Below are 18,805 nucleotides of genomic sequence, written 5' to 3'. Positions count from 1 at the left end.
TCACAGAGCTATCTCTGCCTACCTCTTTTCTGTCATTTTTTATGTGTGATCTGGCTACAGTGCAATTTTCTTATATCATCCCACTTGGCACTTTTCATTCTTTTGTTTGCACGTCTAAAAGCAGAATGAGAAAAAAAACACGACTAAGGTCAGTCAGTGATTTCAGCGACATTACTGCTCCCCTGACAACTGACTACACTGTTCATGTAGCTGCAACTTATGAGTAACCAAGGAGGAAAGGAAGAGAACTGGGATTTAGTCCTGGCTGTACCACTAACTAGCTTTATGACCATCATTTAGAAGAATACTTATAAATTTCTCCTTTCATTTGTTCACTCATTCATTAACTATTTGTCAAACCCCAGCCTGCAAGGAGAAGTTTAACCTGTATGGGTACACCCCTTTCTAGTTTCCCTTTAGAATTTCAGAAATTACTGTTAATTTACCCATTAATAAAATGAGATAAAATTAGCATGAGCTAATTTAGGTCCAACTCTAATATATTATCAATTCGTGTCTTATACTGAAATTTCATTTTTCTTTTTCTAGGATGGATTTATTTGCAATAGCATTCTTTTTTAGATAATTTCTTTCCCATTTAAATCATTTTGTGTTGCTGAAAAACAAATCATCATGAATTGCATAGAAATATGCTGTAAGTAAGCTACAAGCATTCAAATGGTTAAAAGAATTTGAGCTGGCTGAGGAGTTACCTAAGTTGTCAATCCCAGAGGGAATAAGTGACAGGAAAATAAATGCTGAAACATGTGCAGTTATACTTTAGACTAAAAGAATGAGGTGGAAGTGTAATGAAGACACAGGGGAAAAATACTCAAAAATAGGACCATTAAGAAGACAATTTCTAGGTTGAATATCGTGTGAGATATTAATACAAATAAAAGAATCGTATTCTTTTAGAGTTTTCTTTTTGTCAGATTCCCTGCCCGTGATTTCCACTATTTTGCCTTATGTGTGCCTATAGCAGGGGACTTGGTGCTATATATCTGCCAGGGGCTTGTACTAATTACTTACTAAAGTTGAATAAATGGCCTTACAGTTAGAATACAAGAGACATTCCTAAACCAGGGTCTTTAGGCCATCTTAAAATCATCGTTTGGGAAAAAAAAAAAATCATCGTTTGGAAGACACAGTTGAGTGCGTTAGTGACATTCACTTACTCAGCAGACACCTGTTAGGTGCACACTCTCACTAGGCAGTGCTCCTGATTCTGAGGATGCAGCAGTGAAGGCGACAGGCGAGGTCCCTTCCTCCCGGGGTGCTGGTGTTTCTCGTGGAAGGAGCGCACAATATACAAGTTTTAAGTTTGGTTTCCAAGTGGCTCAGTGGTAAAGAATCTGCCTGCCAATGCAGGAGACTCGAGTTTGATCTCTGGGTCGGGAAGATCCCCTGGAGGAGGAAATGGCAACCCACTCCAGTATTCTTGCCTGGAAGATCCCATGGACAGAGGAGCCTGGCAGGCTACAGTCCACAGGGTCGCAAAGAGTCAGACACAGCTTGGTGACTAAACAACAACAATGTGAGTTGCATCTATTTTTTGAATGTAGAGCAGGATGGTCATGATGTGCTATTATTTGTTCCTATGACTGGATCTGATATGCCAGTGTTTATTAGCATATTAAGATTTCTGTGGCTGTACTTATGAAGGACAATTGGTGTGTGATTTTCTTTTCTGTGTAATAATACTTTGCTTAAGTTTTGGTATCGGGGTTGTGCTTTCTTTGTAAAACAAGTTGTGAAGCACTTCCTTCCTTCTCTGTTTTATACAAAGAATCTATGTATAAAATAATATTATTAGATTTGAGGGGGTGGGATGGAAATGAGAGGGTCATTGGGAAATAAGGGCCTGCTTGATATTGGATGGTCTGGAAGGGTTGATCGTAAACCAGGATGTGAGCCGTGATGGGTTTGGTTCTGAAAAGCTTTTCGAGCTGGATGGGTCATCAGTAGAGGCCTGAGTGTATGAGCCGTCTGATGACTTTCTGCCCAGCAGTCTATAGGGTCTGGTGGCCAAGGGAATGAGGAAGGTTCTCTACTGGGCCGCTTGCTTAGGTGGGTAGGAGGGGAGCATGAGGTACTTGGGTAATCTCTGCTGCTCTGCAGGGCAGGGTTGTGGTCCCCTGGGGAAGGGGAGGTGCTGGGCCCCAGGGAGCCTGGGGGGTTAGTTGGCCAGACACTTGTGTTCAGTGCATCCCCTGACTGTTTCTAACATCCTGCCGGGAAAGCTTATTTAACATACCTTTCTCCAGGCATTCTGTACACAACCTCAGGCCTTTTCCTAAGCTACATTTGATGGCAGTATCAGTTTTTCTCTTACCTTTCTCATGTTGCTTGTATTAGTTGATAAAATTTACTTCCTCTATCATGTATAAATCATTAGAAGTGAGGGAAAGAGTTCGTTTATGGTTCTACTTTCTTTTAACAAGTTTCTCTACGTTCCTAATGATGGAAGTTTAAAATAATTTTCCATTCTGAACATGACTGTTATAATTTTCTGTTGATTTTAAGTTTTTTTCCAGTGGCTTTTAACATATCTGTCCATGTCATCCTTGACCCAGTTTACAGAGGTCCCTCCTTTCTTCCCTCATTTCCTTTATTCCTTTCTTCCTGCAACAACTGTTGATAATTGTTGAAAGCCAGTGTTTGGCAGTGTTCTTTGCACTTGGGATGTTGCAGTGAAAGAGTAATTTCTGACATATGGAGATGGAAGAAAAAGAATGAGAGGGAGGGGAGGAAGAAGAAGGCGGTGGTAGGGGCAGGGGGAAGTTGATTGGTTGTGTGGTTAATAAACAAATGTATCAATTATATGGGCTTTCCAGGTGGTGCTAGTGGTAAAGAATCTACCTGCCAATGCAGGAGATGCAGGAGACCCAGGTTCCATCCCTGGGTGGGGCATGGCAACCTCCATCCTGGAGGAGGGCATGGCAACCCACTCCAGTATTCTTGCCTGTGAAATTCCGTGGGTAGAGGAGCCTGGCAGGCTACAGTCCATGGGGCCACAAAGGGTCAGACACAACTGAGCGATTATAGTTTCTCTGACCATGATCGGTGTGATACAGAAAAATGAAGCACAGAAGAATAGCCAAAAGCAGAGAAGGCAGTTTTAAATAATGTGGTAGTGGTGGGATGCATTGAAGGCTTTTGAGCAAATGCCTCAAAGAGTAAATGGTGGATGCTCTCGAGAAGAGGGTTTCCCTCCAAGGGAACAGCTGCTGAGGCTCTGAGCTGGACTGTTCCACAGGCCACCATGGCTTATGGGGCAAGGAGGAAGAGGTCAGAATACACATTCTGCTAGGCCTTTGTAGGAGTCTGACTTTTCTTTGGGTGAGATGAAAAGTCATCAGAGGGGAACCTCCCTGGTAAAGAATTGGGCTTGCGAAGCAGGGGATGCAGGTTTGATCCCTGGTTGGAAAACTACATGCAGCAGAGCGACTAAGCCCACACACCTCAAGCTAAGACTTGACACAAACAAGTAAATACTAAAAAAAAAAAAAATCACCACCCTTAACCACTGTATTAAAAAAAAAGCAGAGGATTTTGAGCAGAGGAGTGATGCAATCTGACTACAACACGCACACAAACATACGGATACTTTTTTAATTAACAGTTTTACTTTGGGATAATTGTACATTAACATGCAGTTGTAAAAAATGACAGAAAACTCTTGTGTACCTTTTACCCATTTTCTCCTAGTACTACCATTTTGCAAAGCTCTAATATATCACAATGAGAATATTGACGTTGATACAGTTAAGATATATAGTTAACATTTCCATCACTGCAAGAATCCCTCATGTTGCCTTTTTATAGCTACTCTCCCTTTCTTCCTGCCCACATCCCCTCCTTGACTCCTGACAACTGCCAATCTGTTCTTCCTTTATATGTTTTGTCATCTCAAGAATGTTATATATATGGAATCATAGAGCATGTAACCTTTTGGGCTTGGTGTTTTTTGCTCAGTATGATTCTCTGGAGATTCCTCCAGGTTGTTGCATGTATCAATAATTGTTCTTTTTAGTGGCTGAGTAGCATTCCAAGGAAGGAATGTACTATTGTTTGTTAACCACTTACCTGTTGAAGGACAGCTGAACTGTTTCCAGTTTTTGGCTATTATGAATAAAGATGCTGTAAATTTTCATGTACAGTTTTGTTCAAATGTAAGTTTTCATTTCTCCTGGCTAAGTGCCCAAGAGTGCAGTTACTGGACTGTATGGTACCTGTTTACTTTTATAAGAAACTTGTCAAACTGTTTTCCAGTTTGGCTGTATCATTTTGTATTTTCACCAGCAGTGTTTGAATGAATGAATTTCTTTTCATATTTTCGAGCATTTTCTTTTAGCCGTTCTGCTAGCTGTGTAATAATTTATCATTTCTCAGTTTGCATTAAAATTGTAATCGTCAGTAATAATGAACAACTTTCCATGTACTTATTTGCCATCTTTATAATGTTTTGGCAAAGCATTTGTTCAGATCTACCTATTCTTTATTTGTTTTCTTATTGTTGAGTTTTGATAATTCTTTAATGTTCTAGGTACTAGTCCTTTGTCTTACAAATGGTTTACAGATATTTTCTCTCAGTCTGTAACTTGTCTTTCATCTTCTAAATAGGATCTTTCACAGAGTAAAAGTTAAATTTTGATGAAGTCCAATTTATCAGTTTTCCTTTTTTTAGCTCATGCTATTAGTACCAAATCTAGGATCTCTTTGATTAGTCACAGGTCCCCTTAAGTTTGTGACTCATTTTGAGTTAACTTTTGTGTAAGCTGTGAGACTTAGGTCAAGGTTCATTGTTTTTTTTTTTTTTTTTTTTTTGCCCATGGATTTCCAGTTGTTCTGGTACCATTTGTTGCAAAGGTTCCTTTTTCTCCATTAAATTGCTTTTACATCTCTGTTAAAAATTTGTTGTTGTTCAGTCGTAAGTCATGTCCGAATCTTTGCGATCCCATGACTGCAGCACACCAGGCTTCCCTGTCCTTCACCATCTCCTGGAGCATGTGCAAACTCATGTCCATTGAGTTGGTGATGCCATCCAGCCACTTCATCCTCTGTCACCCGCTTTTCTCCTCCTGCCCTCAATCTTTTCCAGCATCAGGATCTTCAAAAATTAGATAGGCATATTTGTATAGATCTGTTTCTCTGTTCTTTATTCTGTTCCACTGATATATGTGTCTATTCTTCCTCCACTACTACACTCTGTTGATACTGTACTTATGTAGAGACCCTTAACAGAAGAATGATTCCTCCCATTGTTCCTTCTTTAACAAAACTGTCTTAGCAATGCCAGTTCCTTTTCTTTTCCATATAAATTTTAGAATAATCTTGACCCTACCTATAAAAAAATCATGTTGCAATTTTGATACAAATGTGTTAAATCTCTATATCAGTTTTGGGAGAATTGACATCTTTACTGTTGTTGAGTCTTTCAATCCATAAACACAGTGTGTATTTATTTCTTCACTTATTACTTCATTTATTTCTATCTTCTTTGATTTCTTTCACCAGTATTGTTTAGCTTTCATCATATAAGTCCTATTTTGTTAGATTTACGCCTAAGTATTTAATTTTTTAAGTGATTATCAGTGATACCTTTTCTCATTTCAGATTCCATGTAATAATTGTTCATATGTAGAAGTACAGTTCATTTTCTATCTATATTTATTTTGTATCCTGAAATTTAAGAGAGAGAGAAGGAGAATACGTATGTGAATTCTTGGGGATTTTTTGCATAGACAAGTGTGTCATCTGCAAATAGGGAGAATTTTGTTTCCTTTCCAATCTCTCTGTCTTTTACTGCTTTTTCTTCCCTTGGTGCACCAGCTAGAAGTTGAATAATTGTGGTGAATGCAGACATCCTTCCCTTGCTCCCAGTCTTGATGGGGGAAACATTTAGGCATTCGTGATGAAATATTAATTGGAGGTTTATCAAGTTGAGGAAGTTCCTCTTTATTTCTATATTTCTGAGAGTTCTTATTATGAGTGAGTGTTGAATTTTGTCAAATGCTTTTTCTGCATTGATTGATAGGATCATGTGACTTTCTTCTTTAGCCTGTTAATATGGTGAATTATTTGTTTTTCTTGTTGTTGAATCATTTTTTTGTTGAACCTTTTTTTTTTTTTTTTAATATTGAATGAGCCTTGCATCTCTGGAATAAACCCCATTTGATCTTATAAGTGGAAACTTTGCAAATGTGATCAGGTAAAGGATCTCGAGGTGAAGAGATTATTCTGGATTATTCTGGTAGGTTGAGTGTAATCACAGGGACACAGGAGGAGTTGGACAAGAAGGTGGTGTGAGGATGGAAACAGAGATTAGATTGAACCTGGAGGAAGGGACCATACACCAAGGAGTATGGGCAGCTACTGACGGCTGAAAAAGACAAGGAAACAGATTCTCCCTTCATAGATTCTAGAATGAACCAGCCCTGCCAACAATTTGACTTTGGCTCAGGTGGCACAGTGGTAAAGAATCCATCTGCCTGCCAGTGCAGGAGACAAAAGAGCTGAGGGTTTGATCCCTGGATCCGGAAGATCCCCTGGAGGAGGAAATGGCATGCACTCCATTATTCTTGCCTGGAGAATCCCATGGACAGAGGATGCTGTAGCCCATGGGGTCTCAAGGAGTTGGACATGACTGAGTATACCCATGCACATACACAGTGAAACTGATGATAGACTCCTGACATCCAGAACTGTGTGAAAGTAAACATGTTCTTCTGAGCCACTGAGCTGTGGTTATTTGTCAGAGCAGCTTTGTGCAGACAAGAAACTAATCCATCTGTGCACATTGTGTAAATTTGTGTAGATAGTAAATATGTGCAGTAAGGTACATAGATCCTAATGTGCACTCGTGTATTCCAGACTTCTCTTATTCATCATATTTCAGCTTTGGAGTATTTGATGTTGTTGAGCCCCATGATTGACATGTTATTTCAGGAAGATTGGGCTGCAGCAATGTATAAGATGAATTTAATGGAGGGAGATTAGAGTCAGAGAGAATAAAAAGGAGACTGCTAAAATCCAGCAGATGGGGACTTGTCGAAGGGGCTACAAGTTAGACTGAAGAGTTAGAGATGGGCACCAGAGCCTTTCAAGGAGATAAATCTCGAACTTTGAGGACTGACTAATGATATGAGAGATGAAGAGCTTTGAAGTCTGACTAATGGTATGAGAAATGAAGAGCGTGATGTCAATGATGACGCAAAAGCATGAATAAGTAACACATTCATTAAGGAAGAAAGAAGAGGATTAAAAAGTTTTCTGATAGGTTTTCGACTGTCAAAAATGACTGAACAAGTTAGAGGGATTGTATTCTTTCAGAAGTGAAAATTCCAATCAGTGCTTTTTAGGTAATGTTAATTCTAAATCTGTGACTTTATGAAAGCTGTTTTTCACATTCTTCTAGTCCTTGTACACCAAAATATGTCCAGGTGTTGGTTTCTATGCCGTTAAGGAACCTTCCTTTCATGTCACCGATGGTAAGAAAGATGTTTATTAGCATCCTTGTAGGCTGGTGAATTTATGTACTGGCAGATCAAGACATCTTTTTTGTTGTGGTCTGAAATTTTATATTTAAATTTTTCTAGGATATAAGTAAAGCTATTTGCAAAACAACCATCAAGTGTTTTTCTTCTACTAAAAGCTCATGTTCTTAAGCTAAAAATACTATTCTGCACCCAAAATATGTCTTCTACCAGATATCCTCAAAGTTCTTAAAATGCTGCACAAACATGACTCTTATTACTGTGCTAAGTCTAAACTCATCCTTCTCAGAGAGAACCTGTAGAATATAGATAGTATATAGATGGAATCAGGCTGCTTTTATGATTTAATGTTTGAATCTTTGCTGTCTGGTAGTCTGCTGACTTCTTTAATGGTCGTGATCCATTAAAACGTTCTTTCATTAGAAGGGGTCCTTGCAGGACAGGCATGCAATTCCCGTGGGGACTTTTAGCTCACAGAGATCTTTTACTTGTGGGTACTCATGTGATGTGGAGGAGGAAATGGCAACCCACTCCAGTATTCTCGCCTGAAGAATTCCATGGACAGAGGAGCCTGGCAGGCTACAGTCCACAGGGTCGCACAGAGTCAGACAAGACTGAAGCGACTTAGCATACGCGCATGCACCCATATGATGTATTGTTGTTTTTATGTTGTAATTTCCTCCCGAGACAGTAAGAATGCAGAGCTTAAATCTGGACCCTATCTTTGCACAGTAGAGCTTCCACTTTGAATGAAGTTATCTTTAAGGAATCAGTGTTGTGGTTGAACTTTTTTAGTCTTAGATCCATAAATCAGAATTTGACCTATTCCGTTTTATCATAGATACTGGGCTTCCCTGGTAGTACTAGTGGTAAATAACCTGCCTGCCAATACAGGAGACATAAGAGATGCAAGTTCAATCCCTGGGTCAGGAAGTTCCTCTGGAGGAGGGAATGGCAACCTAGTATTCTTGCCTGGAGAATCCCATGGACAGAGAAGCCTGGTGGACTACAGTTCATAGGGTTGCAAAGAATCAGACATGACTGAAATGACTGAGCACATCATAGATATTTTCATTAACTTCCAGTAAAGTTGGGTATTTTTTCACATTGTGATTTAGTTATAAGCCTTCAGTTGTCTGCAGTACTTCTCAGATACTAAGGTCTCCAACATTCATTTGGGGATCTTGGGAAATGCGGTTTCTGGTTCAGGATATTTGGGGTGGGACTTGAGATTCTATCTTTCTAACAAGCTCTCAGGGAATGCGATGCTGCTGGTCAACCAGCCACATTGTATAACAAGGGTTTGTGGCTCATTTTTACTTGTAGCTTATGCAATATTTAGTTTGGTGTTTATGGCATTTGGTGAGTTTCACAACTGGATTGAGCCACTGAATTTCACAACTGGATTGAGCAACAAAAGAAATGAATAGTTCAACCATTGTTTTTCATTTCAGGAAATTACCAAAAATAAGATGAAGAAAACCTATCCAGAAAAATGGAAAAATGCTTTAAAATGTCTAGCAATAACAGCTTGAATTTTAAATTATAATTTATTTATAGTATTTTTTAAAGATACATGGACTAGCTCCAGTAATATGGATTAAATTTTTTATTAATTTCTTTTGAAGATTTGAGAACTTATCTTTCCTAAAATACAGAACTTAAAATCTGAAATATTGTGAACAAAAGAATTTAAAATAATAATAGGAAATAATGTGATTTGTTTATTAAAATAACAAGCACATTGCATAGACTTGAGTTTGTACTATTTATTTGACAGTCACATTTTTTGCAGTAACACTTGATTATGTTGCTTTTCAATATTTACTGCTATATCACTTGATCTATTTATTGGCTCTCAGCTGGCATTGTATCTACTGGATAACAAAAGTAAAATTCTAACACGGATCTAAGTAAAAAGGATAAGGGCTTCCCAGGTGGCCATTGCAGGAGATACAAGAGACATGGGTTTGATCTCTGGGTCAGGAAGATCCCCTGGAGTAGGAAATGGCAGTCTACTCCAGTGTTCTTATCTAGAAAATTCCATGGACAGAGGAGCCTGGTGGGCTACAGTCCATGGGGTCTCGAAGAGTCAGACATGACTGAGAGATTGAGCACGTACATACACACACACACACACACACACACATACACAAAGGATAAGGTTAAAAACGAATTTTTGGCAATGGTGGCATTAGAAATTTGTCTTGAAATACTCCTGTCAGTTACTGAAGATAGAAGATGGAATGATTTTTGTTTTGTCTCCTGTGTAAAAGAGTTAAAGTTGGGGAAAAAATGTAAACCATAAAACATTAAGTTTACCTACAAAGTTTGTATTTCGATATGTTACCAGCGATCTAGTTCCTAATTGTGAGGTTCTATCCCTAAATGTGAATTAGCTAGTGAATTGAATCTTTTTGGGGATTCCCTAAGTCATTTTCCCCCTCTCCTTTTGTATTTCAGAAGTAAGAACTTTCCCCATTCCCTCATAAATTCTTCCTAAACCCTATTAAATCTTCCCTTCATACAAGATAAGAGTAGAACTTCTTGATTACCTATCTCGTTCCCACCTACTGAGTCTTGGGTACTGCTCTCTAGTCTGTCTTCCTTTGATATCAAGTTAGCCCGTTTCATTAGCCCAGTTCTCTAAACCAGGAACTGCTTGTTACCATAATAACAGAGCAGTTAGTGGAGTAGGCACAGGGAAGGCTGGGGCTCAAGTCACAGCTGGAGGAGGCCCAAGTCGAGCTAGAGAGTTGGTTGAGTTTCTATATGAAATGACTAAATGGTGGCTTTGGATGGACACTGAGGTCAGGGCTAGGTCATACTAGGGAAATATGTGTTGAGGATGGAAGAAGTGATAAAGAGGAAGAGTTATGGTGTGGAGATGGGGTTAAGTTGCAGTCAGGGAAGTTTGGGAGAAGAGGTCAGCTACAAACAGAAGTTGCACAACAATGGCTGCCACTGTGCTCTGAATTCAAAACCAGAAGTATCTACAAGGCAACTGAAAGCAGATTTTTTTCCTTAAAGACTTGTGAAGGTTTTATGTCATAATTAACTATGAATTGGCTTGTAATAAGTCTGAATTAATTCTTTTTCTTATGTCCCAAGCTTGGCTGGCCCAAACCTGAATAACCCAGGGCCAAGACGTGGCCAAAACTAATGACCCCAGTGCTGGCTACTTTTCCCAAGACTGTTCAAAGACACTTCAAAGCACAAGTTCTTTTTTAGCAGAGGGTCAATTATATCATGCTCTCTTAGAAAATGCACTATTTTACTGGAGGATTTACTTTGAGTTGTTACATTAGCTTCTTAGGATTTGATTTTTAAATGCTAACTACTTAAAAATACATGTTTTACTTCTTCTATTTGAGATGAGGCTTTTAAGGAGTAATAGATACCACAATAAAAGCTAGCGTGGTTTCCACTGTCAGTATAAAAGGTATTTGCGTGAAGTGCTGCTTTTTCTTAAGGAGCACTTGAGTATCGCATCGCTTAGCAACACACAAATCCGCTTTGACACCTTATTCATCTGTATTTTCAAGTTCAGATCAAGTCTTTCCACTGATGGTACAGATTGAGTCTTTTAAACTGAGCAAGTGAAAGGTGTCACTTTGTCATTTTCATCTTTAAGTTGGCAGCAGCAGCAGAGTTTTCACTTTATAACACTTCAGAATTAGAATTTTTTTCAATTTATCCCCTTGGGCCTTCCAGCTTCTTGCCTTCCTTCCTGTCTCTGTGTTTTTTTTTTTACCCCAAGACCTTCTCAGGGCCTTCCCTTCAGTTTTGAGATCTAAAGTGAATTTCTTAGTAAGGCGTGCAGAGCCCATTGTGAGCTGGTTCTCACCTCCCCTCCTCTCCTGTGAAGGAGGGGGCCTTCAGTCAAGTCAAACAACCCAGTTTTCCGTACGTACAGTCTTCTTTGCTATCATTGTTTCTTCAAGCCCATGTGGTTTTCTTTCCCAGGGGATACTCTTGCTAGCTAAGCCCTGCTCATCGTTCTAGATGCTTCTGGGTTCTCAGATAACTTGTGTCTGAGTCTTTCAGTTTGAGGCAGGGGCCCCTTCCCCTAGGCTCCTAAGCACATCGTGGTCATGGGGCTTTACCATGGGATTTCAGTTGTTTACTTTTCACATACTAAACTGGAAGTTTCTTGAGGGACAGGAATTCTGTCTTATCTGTATATTTCTATCCTTTCTGTGCATTTCATGTAGCTGATTTTTTCATTATCTGTGACAGGGCTAAGTCTTCTCTCCCTGTGAAGAAGCAGTTCTTTATTACTGGGGTTTTGACCAGAGGCCCAAGACCTCTACTATTTATGAATTTATTTTTTGAAGGATTTGTACAGTGCCAAGGACTTTGCTTTTGTTTACTGCTATTGGAAGGACATAATATTCAAGCATCATATAAAAGGTTATGCCGGATGTTAGTAGTAAGTGAGAAAAGTTTGGAGGAGTGAAAAATTAAAGCAAGAATTTTTGAAAATGCAAAGTATCAGGAAGGCTATTGTATGATTTTTTTTTTTTTTTATTGTATGATTTTATGAAAATTTCCACAAAGGAAGAAAAAGTTAAGAGTTTGTTTTGAATACATATTTTTACAGCTGGTATAGAAGAATTAAATATGATTCAGTGGTTATGCCAGCCTCATCAGTTATGTATCCTAAGTTTAGGAAATAATCCTCGAAAGTTTGCTTCCAAGAAGCAAAAAAAAAAAAAAAAATTTCCCATGGTAGAAGGTAGATATTGCCATACTCCCTAGCGAATTGATGTGTATAGATTCCTGGAAATTAAATTTTATTCATATATTTAAAAATTCACCAGATTTTTATTTTAAAATGTAATCTAGTTAGACACATGGTTTAACCTAGTTTTGATTTTAAAACAATATTAGGAATGATAAGTTACTATTATATATGGACAACATATTTTATATCTATACTAGCTATCTATATCTAAATACTTACATCCATAAAGGCTGTCTCAGAAATTATATCTAAAGACATTTTTTTCTCTCTTTTGCTTTATTTGAAAAATATTAAAAAGTGAACAAAAGGTAACAGAAAAATAAAACTTATTCTTTGAAAGTAGGGTGAAAAAGTGGAAGTGAGTCGCTCAGTCGTGTCTGACTCTTGGCAACTCCGTGGACTATACAATCCTTGGAATTCTCCAGGCTAGAATACTGGAGTGGGTAGCCTTTCCCTTCTCCAGGGGATCTTCCCAACCCAGGGATCAAACCCAGGTTTCCCACATTGCAGGCGGATTCTTTACCAGTTGAGCCACAGGGGAAGACCAAGAATATTGGAATGGGTAGCCTATCCCTTCTCCAGTGAATCTTCCTGACCCAGGAATCAAACCAGGGTCTCCTGCATTGCAGGGGGATTCTTAACCAACTGCGCTATCAGGGAAGCCTTGAAAGTAGGGTGGGATATTATATTTAAATAAAGAATGCCCCCCCTCAACCGTTCAGTTGCACCCTATGCTGTTAAAATTTTGGCATTTCTTCTTCCCCTGACTTCTAAAGGTGCTCTTGTTAAGACAGTGTAGTAATGTACTGCTTGCTGTCTTTTCTGGTAACAACGTTAGGGGTTCCTTTTCAAACTTACTCTATCTTTGTTCTGCTTTGATCTATATTTTTATTTATTTTCAAATCTTTCTTTTTTAAACAAAGGCAAACAGCACACTGTTTTTTAAAAAAAGTCAAAAAGTGTAGACATTATGAAGTGGAAAGCAAAGTTTCTTTTGTTACCATTCTTGAGGATAACTCATTAATATTTTGGCATATAATCTTCCAAATAACTGTGAACTGTGAATTGTAACATTTTTCGCTTTTTTCCCCCCAAAAGACAGGATCACACTTTCCACACTCTGTCACTCAATTTTTCATTCACTAATGTCTTGTTTCATGACCACTCTCCCCTGTCACCACATGTAGGGCCATCCCAGGCTTTTTTGACTGTATAATATTTCACAGAATAGCTTTACTATAATTTAATAAACCTGTTGTCCACTATATGCCTCTATTATTTTACTCTTACAAATAATATTGTATCAAGCATGTTTATATCTTGTACACAAGTGAATATTTCAGTAGTATGATGCCTAGGTATGGATTTGCTTGGTTGGAGAGGTTACATATGTAAATTTTGCTGTAATTTAAAGGTTAACTTCTTCTTCAAGATTCTCAACAATTTTTAACCATAAACACTAACATTCTGATTTGGGAATAAACTTTGTTTAGAAGGAAAGATGGATTCCTTCGCTGAAGGCCCAATGAGACAGGACATTTCAGGGAGGGTTGTTTTCCTCTCATTTTAACCTGAATTTTCTGTGATATGTGGAACCTTTGAGAGAAAGTATTACTGGGTTTTCCTGTTGCCTCAAGAAAGAAATCTGTATTCTTATTGGTGACATCTCCTTGATAATGTTATTATTTCTTTGCTTGTTGGTATTCCTTATGATGAACTATAATGTTTTTAGTTGAATTCTAATCTGTACAGTATGATATAGTATGGAACTATGGGGGTGTATGAAGGTGACCCCATCAATAAAAATAGTAGCCCAAAATTGTCATTTTGCTTACACATTTTAAATTATTTTCTTATAGCCTTGAAAATAGTTGTAAATATGCCCTGTTTGAATAAAGGGAAGCTTGTAGATGAATGTCAACTGCATTTTCTTTTTCCCAAAAGATAATCAATTTGAGGCTATAAACCTTATTTTTAGATCATAAGAGTGGGTTTGTAGTTATGTGTTCATGCCTTTTTATGATACCACGTACAATTAGGTGTGTGGTTAGTACTTTTTTTTTTTTTTTATTCCCCACCCCGGTTAGTACTTTTTTAAGGTGATATCTCCATCTAACTTAAGTTCATTCACCTATGTCTTTGAGTCCATTTCACTCCAGCTATTTTCACAGATGTATCAAATTGCTATTTTAGAAATATATTACAGATTTCAAATTAATATTTAAAAGAGAAATTAGCTCTGTCTTTATTATTGTGGAAGTTGTTCTAAGCATCTAAGACCCTTAAAAGTCAACCCATGTAGGGCTGTACAGACATATATTGAAAGAAGGGTGTTTGTGTTTAATATAGAACTTTAATTTATTTTGTCATTCAGAAAGTGACTTTATTTTCTTTATTCCAAGACTTCATAATCTTTCTAGTCTGATTTGCAAATATCTATCTGCTATATCTTTTTGTCTATGAGATGTCATATTTCTGAAGAGATGATAGTCATTTATTTTAAAAATTATTATTTTTTTCTCCTTTTTACAGGAAACAGGCATCACTATGGGTCCAAGGAGACATTTTCCGATCCAAACTGAAAAATAGACCATCCAGTGAAGGAAATATTAATAAAATTCTTTCTAGCTTGGATGATATGTCTATTGGTGGAAACTTATCTAAAATACAAAACATGGAGAGATTTGGAGAGGTGAGTTTTTTTCTAGGAAGATTTTCCTATCTCCTTAAGACTGACATTCTGCATTTCTTCATTTTTCAGTTGAACACACATAACATAGCCATATCTCTTCTCTAAATGATGACAGTACTAAATTTTTAGGTGTGGAGGCACTACCTATAAAGCAAGAATAAAAGCGAAGAAAGCAATTATCCTTACAAGAAAAAAAGCTGTAATTTAAGGAGTACAATTATAAAGGAGTCTACTCTGGTTTGGAAACTACTTGCTAAAGCAAAATTGAAAAGCAGACTTTCTATTTGCAAATGGAAATAGATATTAATCAGAAAAATCTTAATGTGATAATTGGATAGTACATACCACAAATGATACATTGCAACCTCAAATACATGATTTCTAAAGTTAAGTCCAGAGTTGAAAGCATAACCAGGGGCAACTTTTTTTTTTTTTGAGACTCCAATAGAAGCAAATCACTTTAAACAGTTGACATACATAGTTTGATTCAATCAGTATAACTAGAGATTAGGTGAGTTAGGCAACATTATCTCTATGTTATAATAAGGAAACTGAATATTAGAGAAATTCTAATCTCAGTGTTAAAAACATAATTCGATCCAGGTCTATCTGATTTTAAATTTGTATTTTTTTCTATTATACCTCCTACCTCTGAATAAAAATGGTAGTGATTTACTAAGAATTAGGCTCATGGGCATTCTTGGAACTAAAAACAACCTGGAAATAATTTGTTCTAATTTCTTACCTTGTGTGGATCAGAAACCTGAGTTGCATAAAATTCCATACTTGCTCAAGGTTATAGAGTTTTTAAGTAGTGGGACCACCTTCAGAGCAGGTAGTCTAGCTGCTAGTTTAGCTTTTTCCTACCACAATATGACTATGGGCTTCCCAGATGGCTCAGTGATAAAGAATCCACCTGCCCATGTAGGAGATGTGGGTTGGACCCCTGAGTCGGGAAGATCCCCTGGAGGAGGAAATGGCAACCCACTCCAGTACTCTTGCCTATAAAATTCCATGGACAGAGAAGCCTGGTGGGCTACCATCCATGGGGTCACAAAAAATCAGGCATAGCAGAGTGAGCATGTGCACATGCATCACAGTATTGACTAAGGCGAAGGTAAGCACCTGGTTTATATTTATTTTTATGTCCCTAAAGACACAGGAAAGCAATTAAAATGTTTAAGCAGCAAATGCAGATGTGCATTCTATTAGGCAGTGACAGGGGCCTCGACGGCTTAGCCCTCGAGGATGGAAAGAATGTGTCATAGCTGTGTTAGGTCAGCAGTTGGCAACCCAAACAGTTTTGTTTTTTCAGGGATCTGTTTGATTCAGGAAATCAAGCAGATTTCCTTTCACCAGGAAAGATAATGAGAGTGTTTGGAGATAGGGAGAGTGTTTTCTTCAAGAGGAAGGATGGAGACTGCTGGAGGAACTGAGTTTTCAACCCTGTGGTCTGTTCTCCAGGACAGTCACCAATGAAGTGGCTGAGTTTAGTGGTTTGACCAGGCGTAAATCTTTTTAGCCAAGGTCGCGTTGACATTCAGAGCCTTTGGAGACCTTTTCTTGTCTTTGTGTTATAGCTTGACCTTTTCAAAGCAAACAGAAAGGATATGGATGGTCATTTTAGTGAGATAATATAGCTAAACAAGAACACTCTGTTGTTCTGGTCAGCATTTCCTCTTCAAGTTGAGTTTAAGTAAATAAGACTTTTGAGTTATGACTTCTGAAGAGGCACATGTGAAACCTGTCCGTCTATCTAAGAAATACATTTATCTTGCAGAAACATAATGCTTTTACTATTATAATCTGTATTAAATTGACATCTGATAGTTAGAACATTTGTTCTCATAGTTTTTTGGAACCCAGTTTGTTGAACTTGAGATCAGTGAACATTGATTTATCACTGAAAGGGTGATGAATGCAATATGATTGAAATTTAAAATATCAGTTTTAAATATGAACATATATTCAGATGTTGGTTGTTTTACCTCCTTCTTTTCAACACCCCTCAAATTAATTACTTTAGTTCTCATTCAGAAGTGCTATTATTTTTGAAATTAGAGGACAGAAATGAAAGGGTTCAGAAATACTAGGGAATGATGGTATGGTTAAGATTGTAGGCATGACATATCTATGGGTTTATAGTTAGCTGACCACTTTATAGTTAGCTGATGCTTTGTGTAAACACCTCTTATGATTCTCAATCTCTTTATTGCCATGCTTATCTGGTGCTGTCTCCATGAATGTGGGGAGTTAGTTTACTCAAGTGAGTGTATATGAGTTAGTAGTTTCTTTATCATTCTTGTAATTGGGAAAATACTTTAAGAATGCTGCAGAAGTTTTTATAACATGTTTCAAGTTCGATACCAACATTCAGGATAGAAGCCCGTGGAAACCCTGGGTGTATTTAGTTTATGTACAAAGAAATTGCAAAAGGCAGTAATCTTCTAAAATCTACTTTTTTAAAGTCAGATTGAAAGCAGAGATAGCAAATTATCTTTTGATTTCTAGGCCTACAGGAATTTTCCTGTGATTGGTTATTAGGAAGCTTAGGAAACTCTGTAGTTACCTGATTTGGAGAGCCTGAATGTGTAGTTTTCCAGTGCTTATAGGGTGAGTAAAAGGAAAATAAGCAAAAGTATCAACTGGAATGATTCAGGCCATACTAATGGAATAGGCTATGGTTTTAATGAATTCCCTTGGTCCACTCAGAGTTAGGAGAAACCTTTTTAAAACAGAGGTTTTACCTTCATTGAACCTGGCTGTTAGTACTGGCTAGGAGCAATGAAATATACTCAGTGGATATATGTGGGTCTGGAGTAGGCTCCCTGCTCCATGCCCCTGCCTTTGCATGGTCTTTTTCCTCATGGTCCTCACTCACCTTCCTTGCTGGGTGATATTCTTTATAAAGATGGAGGCGTCTATCTGCCTTCATCATAATTCTACTCCTAGCCCACAGGGACTTTGTAAATATTACCTGAATGAATAAAGACCGACAGTGTCACAGAAAACAAATAAGAATACAGACATGAAATTGGGAATAATGATTCAAGCTCTCCAAGGGTATCACATACTCAAATACAAAATAGTTCCAGTGATAAGTGCTCGTTTTGATCATCAGTGGCCTTAGGATCAGTTGTGCATTGGGCTTATAAAAAATGGCTTTAAGGGACTTCCCTGGAGGTCCAGTGGTTAAGACTTCACCTTCCAATGCAAAGGGTGTGTGTTCAGTCCCTGGTTGGGGAGCTGATATCCCACATGCCTCCTAGCCAAAAAACTGAAACATAAAACAGAAATAATACTGTAACAAATTCAATAAAGACTTTTAAAAATGGTTTCAAGAAGATGAAATTTAATGCACCTTATTTAAAGTGCCAGGTATATAAGGAGTTAAATGAGCTTACAGGGCAACAACAATAGCAACCTAAACAGCGCCTGCTATATGCCTGAGTGTTCTAAGCACTTAACGTGGATTAAATTTAGTCCTTACAACAGGTGTATGAAATAGGCACCTTTACTAGGTCTGTTCTACAGATGACATAACTGAGGCAGAGGAAGCCACCTGCCCAACATCACAAAGTACAGAGTGGAGCTGTCATTTGAACCCAGGGACTCTGGCTCCAGAGTTAGCCCCCAACCCTGAGGCCTCTCACTGTACCCCACTGCCTCTCCATGGGTTTCTCTGTGTGGCTCTAGTACATAACCTTAGCCAGCCTGTCCTCAGAAATTTCCCCTGGAATCACGATTGTTTCTATCCTTTTCTTTTCCTACTCCAGGGTGATAGTCCAGTATTAGCACATCAGTCAGTATATGCTCTTGACTTAGAGATATTAAGCAGATACAGGTGCTGCTGATGTGCGGCCGAGT

At 38.0% G+C, this 18,805-nt stretch overlaps 1 protein-coding gene across 6 annotated transcripts in view; it reads left to right on the top strand.

Annotated features, from left to right (window-relative positions):
- Positions 1–18,805, top strand: part of CDC14A (cell division cycle 14A) — a 179,865-nt gene that overhangs the window by 123,841 nt on the left and 37,219 nt on the right. For all 6 annotated transcript variants that reach the window (XM_043876111.1, XM_043876112.1, XM_043876109.1 and 3 more), the window contains one exon: positions 14,779–14,938. In XM_043876111.1, the coding sequence (XP_043732046.1) occupies positions 14,779–14,938 (160 nt within the window). The remainder of the gene's footprint in view (positions 1–14,778; positions 14,939–18,805) is intronic.

Source organism: Cervus elaphus, chromosome 20 (genome assembly GCF_910594005.1).
Source record: "Cervus elaphus chromosome 20, mCerEla1.1, whole genome shotgun sequence".
Classification (NCBI taxonomy): Eukaryota; Metazoa; Chordata; class Mammalia; order Artiodactyla; family Cervidae; genus Cervus; species Cervus elaphus.
The sequence above is the reverse complement of the archived record's forward strand: the minus strand, read 5'-3'. Positions and strand labels throughout refer to the sequence as shown.